Source organism: Ambystoma mexicanum, chromosome 4p (assembly GCF_040938575.1).
Source record: "Ambystoma mexicanum isolate Mex_15411 chromosome 4p, UKY_AmexF1_1, whole genome shotgun sequence".
Lineage (NCBI taxonomy): Eukaryota > Metazoa > Chordata > Amphibia > Caudata > Ambystomatidae > Ambystoma > Ambystoma mexicanum.
Window position 1 is genome coordinate 1,048,622,151 of NC_090927.1, and position 25,381 is coordinate 1,048,647,531.

General features: G+C 44.4%; 1 protein-coding gene across 2 annotated transcripts in view; it reads left to right on the forward strand.

Annotated features, from left to right (window-relative positions):
• Positions 1-25,381, forward strand: part of CEP85L (centrosomal protein 85 like) — a 1,005,009-nt gene continuing 979,628 nt past the window's right edge. The window contains exon 1 of one of the 2 annotated variants that reach the window (XM_069606618.1): positions 1-168. In XM_069606618.1, coding sequence (XP_069462719.1) covers positions 75-168 — 94 coding nt within the window. In that variant the 5' untranslated portion in view covers positions 1-74. The remainder of the gene's footprint in view (positions 169-25,381) is intronic. The other variant, XM_069606619.1, reaches the window with a different exon arrangement.

A 25,381-nucleotide genomic window follows, 5' to 3' on the forward strand; every position in this document is an offset into this window, starting at 1 on the left:
ATGAAGTGGAGGCGGAGCCTGGCTTTGGTACGTTTCTCGGATGGGAACTAGACACTACCCTTTACGAAACGCTCATGTCCCGTTTCCAGGCAGCATCTCCGTTTCTCGAATGGGAATTAGACACTACCCTTTACGAAACGCTAATGTCACGTTTCCAGGCAGCATCAGGTGAGTGCATGCGACCCAGCTCTTTTAGTGAATTTTATATGCATGTCCTTTAGCATCCATCAACTTAGACGTTCTCACCCCTTTGTTGTTATATTGTTAAGAGGAGCCCCTTTGGCAACCTCTAGGAATGCACGTTGAGGCTGTAATTCCTTGTATTGTACTTATCACATATTGAAATTAAGTATTGTAAGTACGTGATTTTTCTAAACATCTGGTTTTGAAATTACACGGGGCAGCTTGTTGGTGTTGTAGACAGAGTAGCTTCTCCGAAGCTCATTTACGGTACGGTTCAGGCTTTGCAATGCTCGCAGGCGCAGTAACTGCTGTGCAGCTACTACACAGACCGTGCTCTGGTGTAAGTGACTACATTTCTAATAATACCTGCACAGGCTAATGCTCGCAGAGGCAGCGACTGCTGTGCAGCAGCTACACAGACCCTGCTCTGGTGTAAGTGACTATATATATATATATATATATAATACCTATGCCCTCAGAGGCAGTAACTGCTGTGCAGCTCACACACACACCCACACCCACACCCCCCCCCTCCCCCTCCCCCTCCCCCTCCTCTGGTTTAAGTGACTGTCGCAAAGTGTTTTTGTAGGGGTGATTGAGTTATTTCTGTGAATTGTTTGCTGATTCTTGTGGTTTATTATTATAATTTTATTTTTTTGCTTGGAGGTCTTTTGCTTTGTACAGTTTGAGTTGTCTTTGGTATTTTATTTAGTCTTGTCTGGTGTTTTGTTCTCTCCATTGTGTTTCAATTTTTTGGTGTTTTTTCAGTTCTTTTGCTGCCAGTTTTTTTTGGTGTTGCTTTGAATGTTTTAGCTGGTGCTAATTGGTCAATGGCCTTGGTGATCTAAGTGTGCATACATGCCAACCCTCCCGTTTTAGGCGGGAGACTCCAGATTTTTTTTTTTTTTAATCGGGCTATTTTGTACTGTCTCCTGCCTAAAATAATGATAACCCCAATGTAATCTTATTGGGAAAAATACATTTTCCCGATTGCTGTGGTGAAATCTCCCTCTCAAGAGCTCCGAAGGTTGGCATGCCTGAGTGTGTCTTCTGTTGTACCTATGTTTGAATCGGTGGGATCTCTTTCACCTAGGTTGTCGTGGTGGGTTGATAGCATGGCGTCCTCGTCCGCTAGTTTTGTTGCAAAGTTGGGATTATAAGAAGATGGTCTGTAGATCCGTGGGAATACCATGTTGGATTGGTTGTTTCTTGATTAGGAGGGATTCATAGTCTAACGCGTTGGTTGTGATGATTCGAGATGCTCGGGCGTGTTTTTTGTGTATAATTGTGATTCCACCTCCTCTTCGGTTTTCTCTGTTGGCGTGTATTAATTTATAATTGTCGGGTATTGCTTCGTTCGCGATGGCTTTATACTATTCTGATAGCCAGGTTTCTGTAAGGAAGAGCGCGCCTGTGCCTCCTCGCTTAGGAGGTCATTGATTTCTTTTGAGTGTTTTCCCATGGATCTAATGTTGAGGAGGCTGCAGTATAGTTTGCTGGATTTCCCTTTTGTGGTGGTGTGTGTTGGGTTTCCGTTCCAGGTGGGTTTTTCCCAGTTGAGTCTTTTGGGTGGGGTGGTTCTTTGTTGGTCAGTCTTTGTCGAGTAGACCGATAAGGTTTTGGCGGGGTTGGTTTGTTTCCGGGTGGTAAATAGGCTAGCTAACCCTCTGTTGTTCCACTCCTGGTGATATAGGGGGTGTAGAGTGAGTGTAATGGTTTCCAATTTGTTCCTTGTTCTGGTTGAGGTATTGTCCATGGTGGAGACCGGGTTGGGATGGTTTATTAGTTGTCATCTGTTTGTTGTCCTCGTTCGGTCTGTATTTGTGAAGCTTGTTGGCTGTCAGTTTGTTGTTGCTGTGCTGTTTTTGTTTAACATGTTGTCGTATGTGGACAGTTTTAGTTTTTTATTTATACTGCGCACCAAACCCTGAGGTAACTGGGCGCCGGAGACTTGGAGCAAGTTACAGCAAGAATATGGACATACAAAGATAACAGTATAAAACCGGGTTACAGAGTGGTCGAGCGGCAAACACAGGAGGAACAAAACAATGGTTAGTGAGTCAAACGAAGGGGGCATTCCGGTTGGCGAGCCAGGACTTCATTTTTGCTCTGAACGTCCAGAAGGATGGTTCAGCATTAAGGTTCAGGGGTATAGCGTTCCACCGTTTGGCAGCGAGGACTGGGAAACTGGAGCCGCCTGCTTTTTTTTAATTTTTTTTTTTAGGGTGAATTTAGGGATGGCTAACCAATGATAATATGGCGTTCTGGTGGGTCTGACTGATGTGCGTTTGTTGAACTTGACTGCCAGGTACTTGGGGGCGTCATTGGAAAGGCATTTGTGGACTATAATGAGAGATCTTAAGGTGATTCGGTCTTGAACCGGGAGCCAATGGGCATCGTGCCTGAAGCTGGATATGTGAGAGTGCCGTGGGATACTCAAGGCCGCTCTCTGGGCATTGTTCTGAAGCACTTGAAGTTTGTTCAGGTTACGCTCTGTGGTCCAAGGAAGGGAGTATTACAGTAGTCAGTTTTTGAGAGCACTAGTGCTCTGGCTAGAGTGATGCAGCTGGCAGGTGAGAGGAAGGCTTTGCAAGCATTAATGAGCTTGTTGGTGTAAGCCATGGAGGAGGCTGTCGTGTTAACTTGTTTTTTGAGCGAGAGAGTGGAGTCCAAGTAAACCCCTAGGGTTTTGATTTCTGTGGCCACTGCGATTAGGTTGCCATCTATGTTGAAAGGGGCGTAACAGGGGTCTAGTTTGTTTAGCCGGGGTTGGGAGCCGACGAGGAGCTCAGTATTCTCGCATAGGATGTGTTCTGTCATCCAAGCTTGGATTTCCAGGTAGATGTTGTTAATCTATGCGGAAATCCTCTACATAGCATCCTGATAGGGAGATGCAAACCTGGGTATCGTCCGCATAATTAGTGTATGTGACACCCAGGATGTCCAGGCGGTCGAACAATAGCTTTGTAAAGATATTGTATAAGGTCAGCGAGACGCACAAGCCTTGTGGGACGCCGCAGAGGATGGGGACGGAGTGGGCTGAGGCCCCAGGCAAGAAGACCCGTGTGGTTCGGTCCGCTAGGAACGATTGAACCCAGGCCGTCGCCTGGCTAGAAAATGCAGCTGAGGCCACCAGATGTTCCGTCAGGATCTGATGGTCTACGAGGTCGAAGGCTGCTGAGAGATCGAGCAGCAGGAGAATGGCTAGATTTCCATTGTCCTTTGCTTCATCCATCTGGATTTTTGGGTCCAGGAGGGCTGTCTCTGTTCCATGCCTTGGCCTAAAACCAGATTGCCTCAGGCCCAGGAGGTTGTTTTCTTCTAAGTGCTTCTGGATTTGCAGATACTCCACCCTGTCTAGGATCTTCGGGATATAAGGTACTGTGGTGATGGGCCTGAAATAGTTAGGGATGTTGGGATCTATATTCGTTTTTTTAAGGAGAGGCATGACCCAAGCCTTCTTGACGCTACTAGGGACTGAGCTTGACTTGAAGGAGACGTTGATTAGGGCTGTAATGAAAGAGGCCAAATCGTTGGCGCCTTCCTGAATGATGGTAGCTGGGCAGGAGCCCCTTGGCATCTGGAAGGTTTGAGGCCTTTTATGATGCTTTCCACTTCTTTCATTGAGACAGGGGTGAAAGAGAAGGGAGGACAGGTGGGAGTTTTAGTATAAGGTGGTAAATGGTTTGCTCTTATGCCCAGGCTGGACTTTTTCAGTTTGATTTTAGATTGCAGCATGGTAATTTTTTTCTGCCAATGCTTTTTGGATTCTCTCGCACCAGTCTGCATCTTTCACACAGCTTTCTGAAGGTGGTGAGGGGGACTCTAGTTCCCTTTAGGATGGTGAATAGCTCCTTTGTTCTTGATTTGGCATTGTCAAATCTAATGTCGCTTTATTAGCTCTGAGGATAGCAGTTTTATAGGTGGTGGATGCTACCGTGAAGGACGTTCTGTTGGCCGGGTTAGGGGGTTTTCTCCAGTTAGTTTTTGCCATGTGTTTGGCATTTCGCAGGATTTTGAGCTCAGGAGTGAACCTTTTGTTCAGGTGGGCTGCTGGTTTAGCTTTGGTAAGTTTGATAGGTGCAGTAGTGTCCATGGCTGATTCAAGAGTTTTGCTGTATAGGTCAGCAAGATTTCCACATCTAGGTTGGTGTTGTTTGCAGGGGCCAGGATGTTGTGGAGTAGTGGGCGGAGGCTTTGCAAAGTGATGTTGCGGTTATTCCTAGAGAGGGTTTGCGGGATGATGGCCGGTGCTGTATTCGACAGCATTTCCCCTTGGATGGAGAAGGAGATGACGTGGTGGTATGACCAGGCGATTGGTTCATTTTTAAGAATGGTGGTAGAAAGTTGTGATCTGCCAGCCAGTCCAAGGTTCTGCCTTTGTTGTAAGTTGGGTCTGAAACCCTGTGCTTGAACCCAAGTTGGGAGATAGTATTTTCTAGGGAAAGCGCATTGGCATCATTGGTGTCGCCAAGGCCTACATTTAGACCCCCCAGTAGAATAATTTGAGATCCTGGTTTAGTATTCATGGTCAAGAGGTCGGATATCTCTTCCTCGAAGGATGAGATGTGTCCAGGAGGTCTGTAGATAAGGTGCATAAGGATGGTGTGTTCTGCGGAAAGTTGGAACTGACAGGAGTTCACTGGATAGGAGGCTGGGTGAAGGGGTAGCTCTGAGGCCAAGGGATGTTTTGGAGATAAAGATCACTCCTCCTTTACCTGATACTCTATCATTCCTTAGTATTGAGTAACCCTCGGGGATGGCGAGGGACAGGGCTGGGCCTGATCCCCGATGCAGCCAGGTTTCAGGGACTGCCAGGAAGTGGAGGTTGTTGGCGGAGATAAGGTCAGCAATATCAAGTGCATGGGCGACCAGTGATCGAGCATTGATGAGAGCACCTTTTGATCAGCGGTTGTTCAACTGTGCTGATGGTGGTTTTTGGAGTGTAGTCAATGATGATCACGGGGCTGGCTAGTGGCAGTTTGGGTTGGGAATAGAGAGTGGGGAGTTTTTTATTGGAAGACCTAGTCGTTAGGAATCGGGAGCCGAGTCTACAATTTCTGTCCTTCACTGGGCATGGGTGCCACGGTGAGGGTGTTGCAGCAAAGCGGCGGATCCATTCTATGGGGCTGAGAGGATGGTTGGCTTTGGGTGCCTCAATGTGGCTTTCGCAGGCAACAATCATGGTGAAGGTAAGGTGAGGGAGAGCTAGTGTGGGGTAGGATGGAGAGATGATGTTGAATACGTGGAGTATTGAGGCAGTGGTTGGAGCGTATCTGAGAGGGGCTGCCATGTACACTTTGGGTTCAGGGATACAATCTGGCTGTACCCTATGGGCAAATCTAGCTTAGACGGCGGTGGGACACAGGTAAATGCAGTACGCAGGGCTGGGCTCATTGAAGTGCTAATAGTACACAAGTTAATGCAGTAGCTGGGCTCATTCAGTGGTAATAGTACACAGGTAAATGCAGTGGCGGGGCTCATTCAGTGGTAACAGTACACAGGTAAATGGGGCTGAGTTATGGAGGGAGTCCGCAATGCAGGCGACAATGGGGTGCCGTGGTCGCTAAATTAAATTGGGCAAAGTACGTGAATGTTCTCGAAGATGTTTGCAAGTAATTGGGTGCATAGCCAGGATAAGGCAAGGCTCTGTGGATCAGGTAACAACCTTCTATGGGCTGCTTCCGTGAGGGTGGGGGTTTTGTAACTAACTCACCCAAACCGATGTAATGATCGTGTGGAGAAGTCTGCAGTAGAATTTCTTGGAAGAAACAAAGAGGGGTTGGCCACGCTGCAGAACTTGAACAGAACAGGCCTTTTCCCTCAGGGCCTTCTCCAGAATGGGCCGGCATCCGCCTGCCGGCAGGGGTTTCTGAGGCTAAAGCGGTGGCGTTGCCTAACAATCACTTGTGGTGAGGCATGATGCGTGGGTTGTGTTCCTTTAGTGGGCGTCCTCTTTCGATTGGTGTTTTTCATGGTCTTTTGGGTTTAGGCTTTGCTGTTTGTACTTTGTTGTTGCTTGTATTTGGTAGGTTGTGGGTAGTTGAGACCTCGGTTGATGGGACTTTGTGGTTCTGTTTATTTCTTATTTCTTTTTTGGAACCTTTTTTTTATTTTTTTAAATCCTGGAGGTACTTTTCGTTATGGTTGTTGATTATTGGATTTTGCGCAAAGCAAACATGAATACTGTGTGAAGGAGTGCATGTGAATACTGGCATATATTGATGCAGTCATGTTAGGGAGAATTCTCATTTCTGTGCCTTCGACCTTAGAGACACCCAGCTCTTTCGCTGGACTCTAGGACTTTTTAATTTTAACCAGGGAGTGAGTCAGACCCTTCTCCCACTGCCTCATGTGTTTTGACCTTTGGATTATGTGTTTTCACTGTTTTGGGAGTCTGACAAACTGCGTATGCATCTACCTTTTGTATGGTGACACAAAGCACCTTCAGTGAAGTGTCACTGAGAAATCCTTTAGATTTCTCATGAGGTTTAAAATGCCTTTTCTTGTGTGAACTACTGTTGCCAAGAATAGTAAAGTGAAATTGACTTTACTTAACTTTTCTCTTTGTGGGTCCAGCACACATCATCTTATGTTGAGTGCTGGGGGGGTTACCTAGTAGCCCCATATCATACATTCTCATGTAACATTTGCATGTTGCCCTCCCTACTTTTAAATGGCTAGTGCCAGTGGTTTAATTTTTCCTACCATTGTGCTTTTCTACTGCAGTCTGAACCCTCAGCTGCAGTATAACACATAGGTGACCATTTCATCCAAACGGCCCGTCTTCTTTTTTTGCCATTTTCTGTTTGTGAGGTCTTTCTTGGGTTTTACCCTTTGTCTTGCCTTTGGCACACTTATGCCCTGAGGCCCGCCTCTGGCTCCAATGTGTCTGGAAGGACAGGATGTGAGGGAGGGTCCCAGAACTCCCCTGTATTTGGCCTCTAGGAATGCCTGAATGGCTGGCTGTCCTTTCAGGACAGTGACCTCCATGTGTGATTGACAGCCTAGGCTGTGCGTGAATGGGAGAAACCTGCTTAAAAGGTGAGTGTTTTGGGACTAGAGGCAGAGTCGACCACTGGGAGAAACACCCGATGAAGAAACCGTGAACGAAGCTTGCTGCATCCTCCTGGACCTTTGAATTGCCCTGTGAAGCCCTGCTGCTGTGCTGAAACTGCCTTTTCAGACAGAGAAGCTCCGGAATGGACGACTTCTCCCCTTGGGTTAGTGGGACCAACTAACCCAGAGCCAAACTCCACTGGACAGTCTTTCCTGTCTGGCTGTACTTCTTCATTGCTGCAAGAACCAAGTGCCAGGGGTCGAGTAATCTGTAGTGAAACGTCTGAAATCCGGCCAGAAGCTCCAGGAGTCTCCTAAGGACCCTACAGAAGCAAGACGACCAGAACTAGAGTCCCCTCACAAGACCCAAGGAGTGAAGGAAGCCCAACTGGTACCACAGATCCGGTACCGGAGATCAGCAGCAGTGCTGTTTCCTAAGCGCTGAAACCACAAAGTGCCTCTGAACGGAAAAGAGACCTAGCTGCCACCAACTCCGAAGTACCACCGCAGGAGCCCTACAGATGTCCTCCCTCTTGTCCCCTTGACTGAGGCTCAGTAACACTCTGTCTGCAACGCTGTAGCAGGACAGAAGCCAGCTGGACCACTCGTCTTCAAACCAGAGGTACTGTTTAGACTTGGGGTACTTGCCTCACTGTCTTGTAGCCTTGCTTTTCTCAGTTGGGAATTCCGGTGCTTTACTTTTAGAGTTGATTCCAACTCTGTTTTCACAGATTGCGACCCTACAAGTGATTTTCTAACAAACTCTCTAACTTTGTGCCAGACTTTTGATTCTAAGAAGTCCTCAGCTCCATAGACTGTTTCAAGTTGACTTTGGCTGTCCTGGCTCCCTGCAGACCCTTCTAGCCCACTGACTTTGATATGGATTGTCCCTCCTAGGTGGTAGCTTGTTTTAGGCTGTTACTGCTGGGAAAGGCTTGTCTAGATTTCGTTGGAAGATTCAGTTGTCCTCATATGTACTAGGAACCTGTGTAACCTTTTTCCTTCCTTAAACCTTCCCTTTCTGCAACCTCAGAATCTGCAACATATAACTAGTGTGATTAAATAAATGCCATTACTTTCTTGTGATTGAAGTCACCCCAGGGTGTAGCAATTGTATATGACACGTATCCTAAGATTATCCACTACCTTTCTCTGATTCTGAAAAGTAATTTTAAAGTATATTTACATTGTTACATGAATTGCCTTTCTAAAGAACGCTTTATTTCAAAAATGGTGTTAAACAAATAACTATTTTTAAACTGAAACCTTGAGTGTAAGTGTTACATGGCTACTTGTATTTACAGATTTCATTTCTACAGCTCAGTTATCCCTCTTGAGATAGGCCTGGCTGCTCAGTCACACTGCCAACCTGTGTAGTTCAGACCTTTACCAAAAGGTGGGCTTACCTAATACCAAGCAAGTAAGTGTTGTGTAGTCTCACACAGTGGGACTACACCAATTGTTACCTAACAAGTCAGCATGGAAATGTATTGATTGTGAGGCTGCTCGGTTCCTGCTTTTGACTGGGATGGCAAAGGATTCTCACACATGGGGTGCATGCTATGCTTAGGCCTCTGGCTTCCACTTTGGCCCAACATAGTCTCAAGCTTTACCCTTGCCACAGTGGGGGATCATTCAGCATAAGTGCAACTAAGCAAAAGCAGAATGACAATGTGTATTGGTCCGCATATCGTCCTACAAACTCTGATGCTCTGAAGTAATCAGTAAGTCATCCCCATATCATCGAGAACAAACCTCATGGCAATGGTCTTGAGGTAATCAGCAGGTCATCCCAGAATCTTCCCCAAATCATCAGGGACAAACGTGCAATCTCGAAGTGATCAGTAGGTCATCCTAAAAGCATAAGGAACAAAGAGTTTTCTAAAATGGGGATGATGTTGGCATATTCATTACGTCATCCTAAGCTCATACCCCGAATCATCACCCACCATTCTGAGATATTTGCTGAGGACTTTAACAGCGTGATGACGTCTGATGATGTGGGAATGACTTCTAGTGTAGTTCGATGATCATCAGATGACCCCAGGATGGTCTCTAAAGTCATCCTTTTAGACCAGGGTTGACCAAATTGTGTGATCCTTGGCCAGCTGCTTTATCTTTTCATGCCTATTGTCCTTATTCGACCAGAGCAGGGAGTGTTTGGAAACTTGGGTCTCCAAAGGCTTAACTTCCTATAAAAACTTGCCGCTTGAGTGAGGTTCATTTCAATGTGGTGTATCCATACTCTTCTGTAGCATCGGCTGGCGAAATATACGTCACTTTACAAAAACCCATTGTTGAATATTCCATATGTACATTGCACAAAAGTGTTAATTTTTGGTTTTCTAGTAACAGAAGCAGGCACTTAAAGTGAGTGGTTTATTCTTATTCCTACTATACAAGTGGGTTTCTTGGTGCACTGGGGGTTGCTTTGTTGTACTGCACTATGCCCTACCCTGCTCCCTTTCTACTCTTTACCCTCTGTGCTGTGAATTAGCGTTAATGTGGCAAAAAGTGCAACCAACCAGCATGACGAAATAGGAAAGCCCAGAGGGTGGCCTGCCCGTTGCCTGAATGGGAATAATTAAACGTGTGAGAAGAGCAAAAGGATCTCAAGAGATCCGAGGTTTTCAGCATCAGGTGCAAAATAACGCCAGTGGGCAAGACCATTCGAACCCTTCCATTCTGGTGCGGCTTAGTGTTCTACAGTGAAGGGAAAGGGTTTCCCATGCTATTTGCAGAGGTCTTGGGTGTGCTCTGTGTATTTCCAGAGACTCTGGCCTGCGCACTGCATGTACTGCTCCCCAACTATTTCCTGCTGCGATGTTAATGCATTTATCTCAACTCGGTGTGACCCTCTCAAACAGATGTCTTTGATGTTAGCATTGGGTGACTCTAATTATCCGTATGCTCTGTGGAGGCACTGACCACCACGCATGCATTGAGCTGGTGAGTAGCTTCATGAGCGGTGCACCTCTCCAGCAACACCTATCCCACATTTAAGCCACACAAACCCCTAAATCTAGGTAACCCAAAGCCTGCACTTAGTGCTGCATGGTTGTGAAATGTAAGCAAATCTTACACTACTCGCCTTGCAGTCTACCTTGGCATAATGTAGCCATGGCGTCAAGATTTCAACAGCACCGATCTGACCAGCACCTGCAGAAGTCCCATATACAGGACATCTTCACTTACTCACTTTAATTTACAGTATTGGTCCATAAATTCCGATGAACTAGACATTGAAATTGCAATAAAAAAATGTAAGATCTTCGGGGCCGCAGGCCGAGATGGTCTGACAAATGTAGAACTGAAAAAAGATCCTAAAGTCTGATCAAAATTTATCCTGACACTCTTCAAGCAAATGGAATTCTGTAAAAAAAAAAAAAAAAATCCCAAAATCATTGACATCTTCAAAAATGGGTCCAGAGAAAATCCTACCAATAAACCTATTGGATGTAATTGAGAAAATGTATGCCACAGTTCTGCAAAAGAAACTGACTGAATGGGCAACTACAATAAACATCATTGACCCAAGACAAACGGGATTTACAAAGGGCACAGGAGCAGATCTCAACTTGTTCATCCTATAATTGATGAAATTGAATACAATAAAGTCCAAAGATGCATTCATAGATCTGAGGCAAGCATTTGACGGAGTCAATCGCAATAAACTGTGGGGAAAATTTAAAAAAAAATGGCAGTGTCCAGATTCAATATTACAACCAATAATGGCACTACATAAGAACACCACAACAAGACTAAGATTAAACATCCAAGGAGCACTGTTGAAGGAAATAAAAACGAATAGAGGTGTCAAGCAGGGATGCCCGTTGGAAGCCACGCTCTTTAAACTATATATTGCTGACCTCCCAAAAGATCTGAAACAGATAAATCACCCCTCCACCCTCAAGTCTAAATAACACGGAGGTCTCAACAATATGCTATGCAGACGACTTGGTGCTTCTAAACCAAACAGAAATGACTACGACGTCTATTAGACGGTCTACAAATTTACATGGCCAACAACGACCTAATAATAAACGCCCAAAAATCTAAAATCATAAAAATTGGTGAGGAAAAAGAGTTGTAGCAAAAGACTTTAAATGGAGAATAGGTTCCCAGACATTGGAAACTGTGAAAGAAATTTGTTACCTAGGAATACTGTTCAATCTCTCGATCTCAGAAGAAAACTGGAAAAGATCTTATGACAAAGGTAAAAATGCTGTGTTCACAAGCCAAAATCATAAATGCCCGCTTTGGGAAATTCTCGTTGATTCCAGCAAGGATGTTTTACATCCAAAAAGTTACTCCCATATTAACCTGTGGAGGGGAAGCTGGCCTGAATGTAATCTTGAAGATATGGGACTCAACTAGAAAGTACATTTTGGAAATCGCTACTAAATCTTCGAAGATCTCTGACACTTTCGGCAATAAGAGCGGAACTGGATCTCCAATCATTGCACTCGGTCATTTGTTGGAAATCCAATACTACTACTGAGAAAGAGCTTGGTAAAATAAGGGGTGATTGGTTACAAAATTATGATAAGAAATGGTATAGGTAAAAGTGGGGAACTACTGAACAAATGGAAGGAAATATGGTGCACGTCCGTTCTTGCAACAAAAGAGACAACTCTTGAGTCAGTAAAACATCTTCTCCTAGAATGTGAGGCAGTCTCTATAGATAAAGGGACAAAGTTGTTTCTAAACAATTAAGGCTTTTTAAAACAAGATCATTAGAAGACTGGTGGAACAAATTCCTGCACGGAAACAACATAAGACTAACATGTGCAGGAATAAGCTTTGTTGAGAAAATACTGGGAGATTCCGACAGATGCGAAAACACAAAGGAACGGACTCAAGGACTGATAGGTTAATCTCAATAAGAAAAATGTGTCCTTTTTTAATTTTTATTTTACTGGGGGGGGGGGATTGAAGTGGAAGGATTTGGTGTGTAAAGTTTTTTTTATTGATTTAAACTGAATCACAATTAAAAAAAATCTTTAAAAATAGAATGTATTATGTGCAGCCATGGACCCTGTGGCTTGAGGGCGCAACAAAACACAATACAAATAACAAACCCTAAGGTCATGTATCAGAGGTCAAATCTAGGTGAGGTCGGACTTCTTAACTACTTGTGAACAGGTGGTCTTCAGTTTCTTTTTAAATATCTCTGTGCATTCCAGACCTCAAGTCTGGTGGGAGATCATTCCAGGCCTTGGGGCAATTGCGAAAAAACTGTGTTGGACCCCTTCACAGTTCATTAGCCTGCGTCACATCTAGATAACTTTATGAATGGTAGCAAATGCCACACTTAGATAGAATTGTGAGCATTAGCCTGCGTCACATCTAGACAGGATTGTGAATGTCAGCCAGTGCCACATCTAGATAGAATAGTGAACATTAGCCATTGCCACTTCTAGACTGCATTGGGAATATTACCAATGCCACATTTAGATAGAATTGTGAATGCTAGCTTGCTTCGCATCTATACAGGATTTCGAAGGTGGGGCAGTGCCACATTTGCGTATAGTTGTGAATATTGGTGTGCGTCCTATATAGATGGGATTGGGAATATTAGCCCGTGCAGGATCCAGATACAAATGCAGAGATATTCACGCGTCACATCTAGAAAGAACGTGGAAATTTAACACATAGCACTTCTAGATAGCAAGACCAACCCACTAACCATTTCATCCCTCTGCATAGACCTCTCAAACTGAAACCAAACACAACCACAACCCTAAAGCACAACAAACCACACAAACTTCACTACACCGCAACAACAACACAAACCACACATAGCTTCGCGCAACAGCACGCAAAGGCTACTGACCGGAAAGCACTCCCAAGCTCAGCGAACAGTGTTAGCCGAACTGAAGCTGCCAACAGCACATCACTGTTCTCTTGCACTTATCCCGCTTGTTCCACTAACTCGACCCCCACCCTCTTTCCTTTTCAGATCCACAAGAGCGCCAGGGGATCACTCCGGTGGTGATAGTACAAATATCCTTTAACATCAACAGTTCTACATTTGGGAGTAACCAAGAGATTCTGATTATTAGATCTCGGTGATCTACCTTAAGATCTTGAGACCAGAAGCTGCTGTAGATATCCAGGCATCGTTCCCATTCTACACTTTTGTATGATGGTCAGAATTAGAAAACAAATTCTAGATTCGACCGGTAGCCAACGAAGAGTGCGTCGAGCAGTCGCAACATGGTCTCTGCGCTTAAGCCTCATTACCACTCTTACAGCTCTGCTCTGGCAGACCTGGAGCCTATTCCAAGTAGTTTTATCAATACCAATAAGTAGGCTGGATCAATAATCAATTTTAGACCCTATAATTTCTCTGGCAATCATTTCCGCAATATTTTGGGAGATCAGGGGTCTTAGATGAGCTAGCAATTTTATGTAATATGCACAGGATGATACTAGGCTGCTTACGTGGGGTTTCATACTGAGATGCTGATCAAATATTACTCCGAAGGTTTTAACTTTCTTTAACAGAGCGATTTTTAATTTTATTTTCCCAGCACCTAAATGAAAGCTTTCATAGCATGTGAGTTGACCCAATCGCCATCAGCTCAGTTTTGTTTTATTGAGGGCTAGTTTATTGTGAATCATTCATGATTCAATGAGGGCAAATGTCTTGCTGATCTCCTGGTTCATGAGTCCAAGTCAAGGGGACAACACATTGCGTGTCGTTGGCGTAGTTTGTAAAAATCACGTCCTTGTGAGCTGGCCTAGCAAACGGAGGGGCAGTAAATATATCATAAAAGCACAGTGAGGTGCATGCGCCTTGTGGTAGACTGCATTCAACATTAATGGGAACAGATTCGGCCTCTTGAAGGAAGACCCTGCTTTCACGATTGCATAGAAACGAGGTGACTCATTGGGTAGCAAGGGGCGAGAAATATGCAACTTCCTTTAACCTGGTGGACATGATGGAGTGGTCCACCAGGTCAAATGCAGCCAATAGATCGAGTAGCATCAGCAACAAGGCTTCATTCATGTCCATGTGGACTAGTAGCTTAGATTCAAGCTCTAGGAGAGCGGTCTCCGTGCCGAATTCAACTCAAAATCCCGATTGATGGTCATTAAGGACAGGGTGGGCTTTTAGATGTCCAAATATTTGTTCATAGGCCACACGGTCTAGAATTTTCCGTAAGAAGGCAGTGGTAGTGATAGGCCGATAATTACTAGGCAGATCAGCTGACAGACCTGTTTTTTTTCAGAATGGGCATAACGCACGCATTTTTAAAGCCCTGAGGTACTGTGCCAGTTTTCAATGAGGCATTAATAAATGTACAAATGGCTCTTAGCAAAGTAGGAGGGCATGATTTTTAATAATCATTGGTGAGTGTACTTCATTTTTGCATTTTGTCATTTTGAGCTGTTTTATTGTGTCCAAATCCTTCATCGAGATGGTAGTGAAATTAAAGACAGGGATAGAAGGGGATTTCTCAAAAGCCCACTTTATTTTTTCGCACTCTTGACTGGCAAGATTCTTCTTCTCGCTAATAGTATCTGCGATTTATTTTTGTTTTTTTTTCCCACCAATTTGTCATGCATTGCCTGTTGCATCAGATCACATGAGTCTTTCTGGGGTGGTACGATTTGTCAATTCCTGTTCCTTTAGGATGCTAAAAAGCTCCCTAGTATCAGATTGGTCATTTCCTATCCTGGTATTAAAAAAAAAAAAAAAAAAAAAAAAAGAAAAGAAAAGAAAATGTGGCTTCCAGAATGGCTAGTCTATCATTTTTAGCTGCACTCTTATAGGTTCCGAGGGAATCCAGCGTTCTGTGAATTTTCCAAGTATGTAATATTGGGATCTAAATCTGCAAGAATAGTTTTCACAATATGGGGGGGGGGGTTATATTAGACTTATTTAAATCGGCAGAGTTGGTCCCCTGAATATTATGGTTAATATCTGCAGACTATGACAAAGCCCAATGTTGGAGATCCGATGTCTGCTCCACTATACTAGAAGCCGTCTGCTCCTTCATACGCTGGGCACTGTGTACATTAAGCAGCGCAGTAACATGAGTGTGGTGGGGCTGGTGTTATCAGTAAGGAGAACATTTGATAGATTTAAAGAGCAATGTTTGTCAAATATACCCCTGGCGGCCGCAATTGCTGCCATCACTTCAACGATGCACATAGCCACGAGGATACTCTTCCGGTCGTGCACAGAATTGCACCGACTTGCTTGCCCCGTCCACGCCGGGGCATTCACGCCGGGTTTCAAGGGGAAATACGTGCCATAACTACTACTACTTCTGGGTAGTGCAGTTTTTGGTGCGTATATTGCGTTCAGAGGGAAATGTACACTCTGATTCAACCTGCACTTGTACACGAATTTAAAAGTACGTTTTCCAAAGCTTATGGATACACATGGCAATCGATCCTTAATATAAGCAGCAGGATAGTTAAGAGGATAATCTAAAAGATTAATAAAAACGTAAGCAGCAGAGCAGGTGAAGTCGAGGTTAATCTTCACCATTCAGCCAGCCCTTGTTCTGTCTGATGCTTTTAGCTTCAACAGCGCAGGCATCTTCTGACTAGTAGGCAGCAAAGCAAAGGCACACCAAAGGCAGCTGTGTCCTATACAAAACACCTTTGATGTTGCCCAACGATGTCACTGTGATGAAGCCAAGAATTGCTTGCATTCCAGGCACAGGTTTTCATCCTGCTTCATATTAAAGCTGTTCAGATTCCTTGCTGTTTTTATTGGTCGCTCACTATCTTGTTGTGATGCTTCCAGCAGCTGACTGAACATCCACAAATAGTGCACTGTTTATTCCAGTGTCAAAGTAGCCGCTGTGCTTTATTAATGGTGTATTTTACATCCCCACCCGCGTGTTCGATGACGTGCGTATTTTGCTTTGATATAAACTCTCTAGAATTGAATGACGTTTTCATAGAAAAAATATTGTAGTCTACCCATAGAAATATTTAGCAAATTATTTGTAACATGAGGAAGCATATGACCAGTCGTTTTTTGTTTTTATCTATGCTGATTTTTTGCTTCACTCTGCTAAACGTGTGTTGTCCTGCATCATGTTCTCAAAACATTGAAGTGATCATCAGGGATACCTTGGAGAGTTGCAATTAACTTTATGTAAATGTACAAATGAGCCATCACATGGACTCCTATGGTGGTCTACGTGCAGCCATTTCGGATTGTATATTTGGCACACTGCACCAAATCTTATGAACTAAAAAGAACAGATTGATAACCTGTTATGGTTCGTCTGAGACTGAACATGTCGCAAAGTAACCACATGGCCACGTTGTAGCATTGCAAAACACAGTAGACCATATAATTGAAAATGAAAAATCTATCTGGGCCTTTCACCGTGAAAGGGTGTTATCGCAAACACAGTTCGGCAAGTTAAATGGACCCCTGCTCCCTCGTGCAGGGGGTTCCCCCCTCTCTCTCTCTCTAGTTCTTAGGCCAGTGCAAGGCGTGTGTGACAATATCTGTCTGGGTATATAAGCTCATACACCTGGATGCGTTGGCAGTGTGGACCTCTTGCTTGCACAAAATCTGTGCACTGCCTGCATTCGCCAGGTATGTGGGCCTGTGCATGCAAAATGCATGGACGGGCTTACGCAAGCTGCGTGGAATTTCACAAAGCTCGTCTTTGTTCCTATTCACAGTATGCATATATGGAATCTTTATAGTGCTTTCCTGGTGAAAGATTATTGGGGCGCTGTACTAATATATATTATGGTGAGTACAAGGAGAGGAGGAGGGTGAGGGTTTGGTGTGGTGGAGGGTGGAGAATTGTTTCTTTATAGTCATTCAAAACTCAGCCAGTTCGTATCATTATTTGAAGATCCCTGGGTGGCTTTTAAGGGTGACTTGGATCAATAACCGGGGATGTTGTAGAAGAACTGTGTTTTGTCTATAGACGATTTTTAATAAGTAATGCAGTGGCTCCTTCGTGCAGATAACGAACATTTATCAGTGAGAGTTTTGTGGGCAGAGGAATACTGCATGATTTCAAATCATATGATGTGCTTGCCTTATTTGTTTGTCAAGCAGACAGAGTCTGGTTGTCTTTAGGGTTCTCGTTTGTGTCTAGATAGCAGAATATGTTGTGTCAAAAGCGACCAACTGCCCCAATGGAAGTAATATTACCATGCAACTTTGATGATGATCGATTGATGAAGAGTAGCTCCTCCTCTATGCTGCCTCTGAGCCGAGCCTTGGGCAGGTCAAAAACCGGGTTGCCAATTTCTATAATTAAAGGAATGTTTTGGCCAGGCCTTTCATGGGTCGAGTTGCTTTCATTGGAATGGGAGTGATGCACACTTGAATAAGTTTGGCATAATAGTTCCACCTATGCGTTCCAGGCCATTATTGCCTGTCCATTGTATGCACTTTCTAAGACGCGGTATGTGCGTTCTTTGACTTGCCGGCATTGTTGTTTTAGCTGTGGTGGCTGTCCTTTATTTGTTGTGGAGATTTACTAGATAGCCTTTTGATAACTTTTTTTTTTATTCTTCTGAAGAACTGCTCTGATTGTGTTTTTTAAATTCTCGAGTTGCTTTCTTTACTCAGGCAGAGGGTGCTTTCACCTGTAGACCTGTTCATGCACTCACTCAGCCACTACTAGATATCCCCTCTCTCCTGGGGTGGGCGGGGCACTGCCGAACATAATCTCTGAGCCCTATAGGAACAAAAAGGTTTGCCTGATTTTGCCGGGCACAGTGCCTTTTGGGATTCCACTATTCTTTTCGTGCACGTTTCTGCTGCCACGGGTTCCAGCACACTTGTAAATCTGTCATCCTTCTATTCCCACTATTCTTAGTACTATCCATGGATTTAGTTGCTGCATTGTTCCCAACTGCATTTATCTTAGTGATTATTATTTGTTTTTTCCGCAGTCTTTTAAGTGTCCTTCTTGGTGCTAAAAACTGTGAATAAGTGTTGCCTCGATGTCCACTTAAAATGCTACGGTACCGTAGTTAACCACTGGCCATTGGTGAGATTGTCTCCCTGCCCTCACTCTTCTCTAGCTGTGGCATACTTTAGTAGCACTATTTGTTGCAGCTGCTTATTGCTCACATTGGTTCTATCCAACCATGGCAGTTCCTCCCGAACTTACTACACCTAGTACAACAAGGCCCTATTTGCCTCACTCCACACACCTCTGTACGACAAATCCAGACAAACCTTCCAAATTAGGTGAGATACATTTTTTTTTTTTTTTTTGTCGCAAGGAAACACTTGACTCTCAGAAAAGGCGTTTATTTTCTAAAGGCCTCTGCTTTCAGCATCTGGCGTCCATACATCTATCTCCATTAAATCTAACAATTCTAACCCGCCCTCTCAGACCACCGACTATGCTCTACCTGCTCAAGCCTCAATTGGTAAATTCTCCCCGATCTTCTGGGAGCTGGAGTCCATACGCCTTGCAAAACGCGTTCTTGGTACAGCCCTTGGATTTGTTGTACCCGATTATATAAGGATAGTTGGTTGTTCATTTATTCCCAAGAAACACATTTTCAACCAAAGAGTAGTCCTATCCACTGCATCAGTGTGCTTAGACAGTCGACAAAATAGTAATATAGCCTTATAAAATGAGGGAGGGGTCATTATCACAGGACATTAACCCACAGGAAGGGTCATTACCTCAGTGCTAATGACTTCTCCAGAGGTCTATACGGCTATGTGCTAGTAACAATAGAAGTGTTGTAATTGTGGTGTTGGTGTCAAAAGTTTAGTTTAATAGTTGCGTAAACAGGAAAAAGTGTTATTTTTGTCATTTAGTTGTATTCTATTAACAGACTTGTGAAAAAAGAGCCCGTCCCTCCCCCAAAGAGTGAGGGTTGACAGTAACCTCAGGCACTTTCTCTTGTAGGGCAGGCTGCTGGTTCTATTGCACAGTTTGTATGGAGTTAGTGAGTGGATATTGTTGTGCATGCACCTCAATGGAAAAGATTGTGTTGGCAACTGATAAATAGTCTTTTCTTGTGTTGCTTCTGTTGCTGATTAAAATGTTCTGTGGTTGCGTTGGTCGTTCCAACTAAACAGAGAGTATGAAGTAAAATGCCTTCTCTTGCTCCTGAAGTACGAATGGTCTGCTTGGGATGTAATCAATACAAGTAGCCAGTGACTGTATTTCGAGCGTTCTGGTTGGCTGCGAAGAGCTCGGGTATGCAATCCATGTGCTAATTAAGCAAGAATACCCATGGTGGCAGGCTGGCTCCTCGGTTAACAGCCCAGGGTCTAACTAATGGGGCCTTAAATCGTCAGTGGTGGACCCTGATGGTACCTGCCGACCCAGCCCCCCACCACCAGTGTTAGAAATGGTCAGAATACCTACCCCACACCCTTTTTGCGTGCGTGTGCTGTTGTCATCAGGTGGGAGTGCTGATTGTCAGTGTTGTGGGTGGGAGTGAGGGGCTAAGTGTAGAATATTGTGTGTGTCCTGAATAGAATGCTTGCTGTTTTGCAGTCTGCATGGAATGGCTCCCCGGCAAGACCATTTTTGCTGCAGCGCAACTCCGTCTTGTTCCAGCCCAATTCCATCTCTGACCACCAGTATTCTTCCGATTTGCACCCAGGGGGCATGCGGGTGGTTGAGCCCTGAAGTGATCATACTTGTTTTTTTTTTAATAGCAGATCCGTGGTGTGCATGCGGGTCCCAGCAAAGCCTATGATGAAAATGGAACATGGCTCAATCTGAAGCCATCTTCCATTTCAATGATGTAGGAGGTGGGACCCTGGGATGAACCAGGAATGGGAGCAGACAAGTAATTGAAGGCAGTATTTGGGATAGAGGGGGGAAGGCCAGGCACGGGACAAGCAGAAAACGAAAGTCATTCGCTGAATTTTTCATGCCCAGTAAACGGCAAGCTTCTCAAAATGTTTTGCAGCACTTGACGTTGATAATATTCACACACATGTTTGTCACGTGAAAAGTCCAGGGACGTCATTTGGGGTCGCCAGAGGTCGCAACAGCGACCCCTGAGGTGTCTCTTGCTAACCCTGTGTTCTCCCCTGCTACCCCTAAAACACATTTTTTACAGTGTTTTTCTTTTTTTAATTTTTATTTTTTTAATGGAAGCTCCTGGGCTGTGGCCAGCACCATGTGGCTCTTTTGTTTCTAAAGTGACCTGGTCTCTTTTTCAAGAAACAGGGGGTTACACAAGTGTAACACTTTGAGCAGTGACCCTAAATAAGAAAGAATAGGAATAACAAATAGTCTTTCTGGAATTCTATACAATAATTGCTAGACTCATTAAAGGTTTATTTAAGGTACACTTCAGGGGCTGAGTACCTGATTTAGTCTGATTCAGTCTGTTCTTAAACACCTCAAATTCACAATGCAGACAAAAACTAAGTATTTTGCTTTTTTCCAGTTGCAGGTATAGCAAGTTTTTTTTCTGCCGCTGTCTCCGTTAGGATCATCACAAGACATTCCATCTTGGTGTCCTCGGCCACTTGACAAAATCCTTGTGCCAAAATACTTGTGTACAGTGTAGAAATGTTTGACCATAGCACATACAGTGGCCCTTGATTTCATTGTGTCACAACTAATGCTTTTTTGTAATATGCCGATCTTTCCTATCTTCCTGGCATGCTTTCCGGATGTTTGTTTCTGTGTGTAAAGTAACGAGTGCCCAGAGTACGGTATGGCGTGTGAGTGTGCTGCTTTCTTAGTGCTACTCTAAAATATTTAATACACAGTTATGAACCCTTCCAATGTTATGTATTTTGCCAACATTTGAAGCCTGAAAAGTAGATCCACGCAAGCTTTGACATGTGGCCAGCTTTGCACCAGACCTGTTGATGAACTGGCCTGCTGTTAAATCTCAGTTAACAGTTTATTGGTATCCAGTACAGAGTGTACTTTGCTTTCTCACTTTGAGAACATTGAGACATGTAATTGCTCATTTTACTACAGCCGGTAAGATGGCTATAGCCAGTAAGATAGCTAAGTGGGTTGAGCGCTTGCTGCTGCAATGTGTGCGTGATCTGCAGGTTGCAGATTAGAATCCCGGCCAGGCCAATTCAGCTTTTCATCTTTCTGAGGTCTATAAATGAGTACCAGCACAAGTTGGGTGATATTGTATGTATATTTTTTCTATACAAAGCGCTTAAGCGTAAGTGTTATGTAACAAAACATTATAATTTGGCCTTGGACGTCTGCTTGCATTCACAGTAATTTGGTAATATGGGCCTACAAACATTGATATTAACGATACACATGGCGATTTATTGTTGTATGAAATGTTTATCACATTACAGTGCTATCGTAACCAGGTTTATCGCAGTGTACTTAGGAACAATGCTATGTGAAGCCACTTTGGGTGGGGTCAAATGACATTCCTGTGATGTCATCAGAGGTCAAGGATCATGTGATGTCACTTCTGCTACCCCTGGCATTTTGGTGAAATGACATCCCTGGGAAAGTTCCCTTTTCTGAAGGGTAGATATGGGGCAAAATAGTATTTCGGGGAACATACAGGCAAGTGGGGGGGTCAAAGCTCTGTCCCGTGCACCCCAGCTATACCCATCGGATGCCATGGGAAAGTTTTAGTTGAATGGCTTTGAAGACTTTTCAGGAATTCTTTTACAGAGCTCTGCTGCTGGGGAATCCACTTCTGATGGGGAAATGGGCCAATGGAGAAGTGTTCGTTTGTAAAATGTGTTCTTTCGTTACTGCAATTTAAAAAAAAAAAAAATTTAAAAAAACGTTGCCTTGTGCCATCTGACTTTTCTAACTGCCTTTTGGTTGATCACTTCCTGTAACTTCTCACTGCGTTCTGGGGGCATCCAACAGACATTTCTGAACACACCAGTCGGGTTGCTCAGATTTGAACTCTGCCATTTGCATGGCGCTCATATATGATACACTTTTTAATGTGGGAAACGCAGAGCACACATTATGGTGCAAACGTTTCAATAATTACTTGAGTGTGTGTTGTAATGTAAGGCTAGTCTTGTCCTGTCCTGCTGGCCATGGATGCATGCTGGTAGAATGTTGGTGGGTGTTATTGGCAGCTACGGAGAATGTTGGCTGAGTGTTACATACGTGTCCGCTGGGGCCCTGAGCTGGTAATGTGAGAATGACGGATGGGTGTACTGTGATCTATGCCCTGTACCATAGCTGAAAGTAACTGGAACTGTACACATATGTACAATAAAGTTCCCTGAAACTACATCTGATGCTCCACAGCTGGTCTGTGTGTGAGATGACCCTTTAATTACAACAGTGTGAAAGTCCCTCCACCAGAGGTGCTGAGGGCAAATCACAGGTGACGCTCTAAACAAATATGCAATATAGAACGTTTGTCAATATGAAATACCATTAAGGAATTAATCACAAACTTGTGATGTTGCCCCCTGGGGGGAGTTTATTTATTATTTATCCTCAGAGGTGGATTTCTGGAGCTTTGCTTGCCTGCCACGTATCTCTGCTAAGGGCCTGAGCCCTTCTTTCACTTTTTGGGTATCTTTGGTCATTCCCTTTGCTCGTGATCCACTTGTGTTTGTGCCGTTTTATGATGCGTTTATTGATGAGTTTTTTTGTTTTTTGTTTTTTTTTTTTCTCTCTCCTCAGGGATGGGTTCTTTGAGCTTGGGATTTTATACCTGGATTCCGGTTCCCTGGACGTGTTGTGCTCCATTGGGCCCTTTTGCATATGGTTGCTATTATTTGTCCCTTTTTTCTTGGGTGTTTTAGCCTGTAAGTAATGTATTCGATTCTTTAGATTTCTCCCTGCACTATTTGTTAAACCTTATATATTCTAGTGTGTCTACCTGGCCCCATTGTGGGTAGTTCCTCCATTGTTATTAGGGTGGGAGTTTTTTTTTTTTTTTTTAGAGGAGTAGCTGGATCAGGGGTCCAGCTCTGGAGGTACCTGGCAAGGGAGAGGCACTGAATGAGAGGGGCTACCTAGCCCTCCCTGGTTATAGGCCAAAATTGGCCTGAGGGCAAGGCACCCCCTCTTTGAACATCAAAGGCCCCCCTCTATGCCTGTCCAGACGAGAGGGGGGTCTTTGATGTGAGGTTTCGGGGGCAGGGACTACCTGATATCACCTGCCACCTCCCTTCCGCAGTGGCCGCCCAGCAGTCTGGGTCCCCATTGTTTTGGGGACCTAGATGCCCGCCCAGACACTGGCATGCTAAGTGGGACGAGCACCTAAAGGTGCAGCCCGACCGGACCCACAACAAGCCCACCTCCCTGCTTATGCCCCTGGGCCTCCCATGCTGGAGGGCCCATGTTTAATAGGCGCTTCTAGGATACAAGCAGGCGCTGGATAGATGCAACACGATTGTTGCAGTTGGCATCGACGTTGCAAAGGCTGATTATACATTGGATTATTTCTGAACGACATGCCCACGTGCTGAAATGACGCGTGCTATTCGGGTGATGCTCTTCCCGTCCTGGTGTTTTGTTTGCAATAGTACAAGCCTCAGAAAGCAAAGAAAATGGGACCGGGTGAGCTGCTGCGCCTTCCTATTGACCCTAGGTAGGGTTTCTAGATTTAAGAAAATCCGAATTTTCAGAAACTGTAGAATGTCGAACAAAATTGACTCTTTGTCTCCACTGAGTGCTTTCTCTACCGTCTGGATGTTGTGTGGCCTTTATGGTTCTCGAGTGAATTGCCCTCCTCCTTGTTGCATTTGTTGTTACAAAGCCGAAAATGCTCGGGGCATGGGCCATTTTCCTTTCAGCGCTCCCCTGCCCCCCACAAATGCATGAATAATATGAATTACCATACCGGGTGCGGCAGCAGGAGATGTGCGATATTGAAGCGCTTGGCTGGTAATCGCTGTGGAAAGTAATAACTGTGCGAGACAAAGGCATGAGTTGTATTTCTATATCTGCTGACAAGTCGCTGACTAGCGTCTGTAAAGTGACATCACAACCACGGGGCTCCTCCCTCAGGTGCCCGTCATTGCTTCGGATTCAGATAGCGTCGTGTAGGTGCGTTTCTTCAAAAAGTAGGTGGAACATGGGGGCGGGGAGGGGCGAGCATGTCCCTCCTCGCATTGTAGGCATAGCACTTGGCCAGCGATGAGATCACAGCGCGTTATTGTGATGCTTGGAGGCCAGAGTTCTTTAGGTTAGGCGACCCTCCACCGTTCCCAAGGAGATGGTGGCCAAGTAAATCAAGCTACACTTTCACTGGAGCCGATGCAGGTAACGCATACTGTTGTACCCACCCCCTCGCGAAGAGCGAGTTGGCAGATCAGAGATGTGCTAGGTTTGATTGGAAAAAAGGGAACAGTTTTGAGTTTCTCAGAATGATTGCCAGTGGGAAGATGGGCGTTATTTGAGCGACAATCTGGCTAAGTGAGGCTTCATGGAAAAAAAAAGGAAACCTGTGGCTTGCTACTTTGAACTTACCCTGCATGTCCATTACATTACCACGTAATTATTATTATTTGAAAATGGCATGGAAAGACATATGCTGCACTGACTTTCTTTGTGCCCGGTATTGCCTACGTTACCATAGCACTCCAATTCAGCCATGCCGGGTGTGAGTAAATCTGTCACTCTTGGGGTTAATCCCTAACATTCTGGGGCTTTCTGCAGCATCTATGCCTCAGAGAACGCAGAGAGAAAAAACAGACTGCGTGCTATTTGATCTGACTCGAGACCGCCTGGGAGTTGCATTACAGTTCCAAATGTATCTGCCCAAATTACATTTTGTGAAAAAATATGCTTGGGCAAAATCTTTAAAACAAACTGAAAATTATTTGTTTGTGCACTGCTAAATTAGTAAAAACGGATGCCCTTAATAAAGTTTGCAGTGCTTCATGGCCATCTTGAGGGCTGCACACGTCAAATACCATCCATTACTGAACTGGCTTTTAAGGGACCCGTTAGGGAGTGTTTAGGTTGACCAGCTTCCTCTGTCGCCTGGAAACATTTCAAGTTTTTTGAATTCACTTGTACCAATCGTAGCACTCGTATGCGTAAATCCAATTTGTTAATTAGAAGTTAAGAGTTGAAGTTCTTGAACATATTATTTTAAATGAAAGCCTTGACAGTCTCATCTGGTCGCTCTTAGGCGCTCCATTTTGTTAACCTCTGTATACTGCAGAGGTGTTTTCACCACTTTAGCATCACTTTTGTATTTGAATGGTCTGTTAAGTGGTATAGAC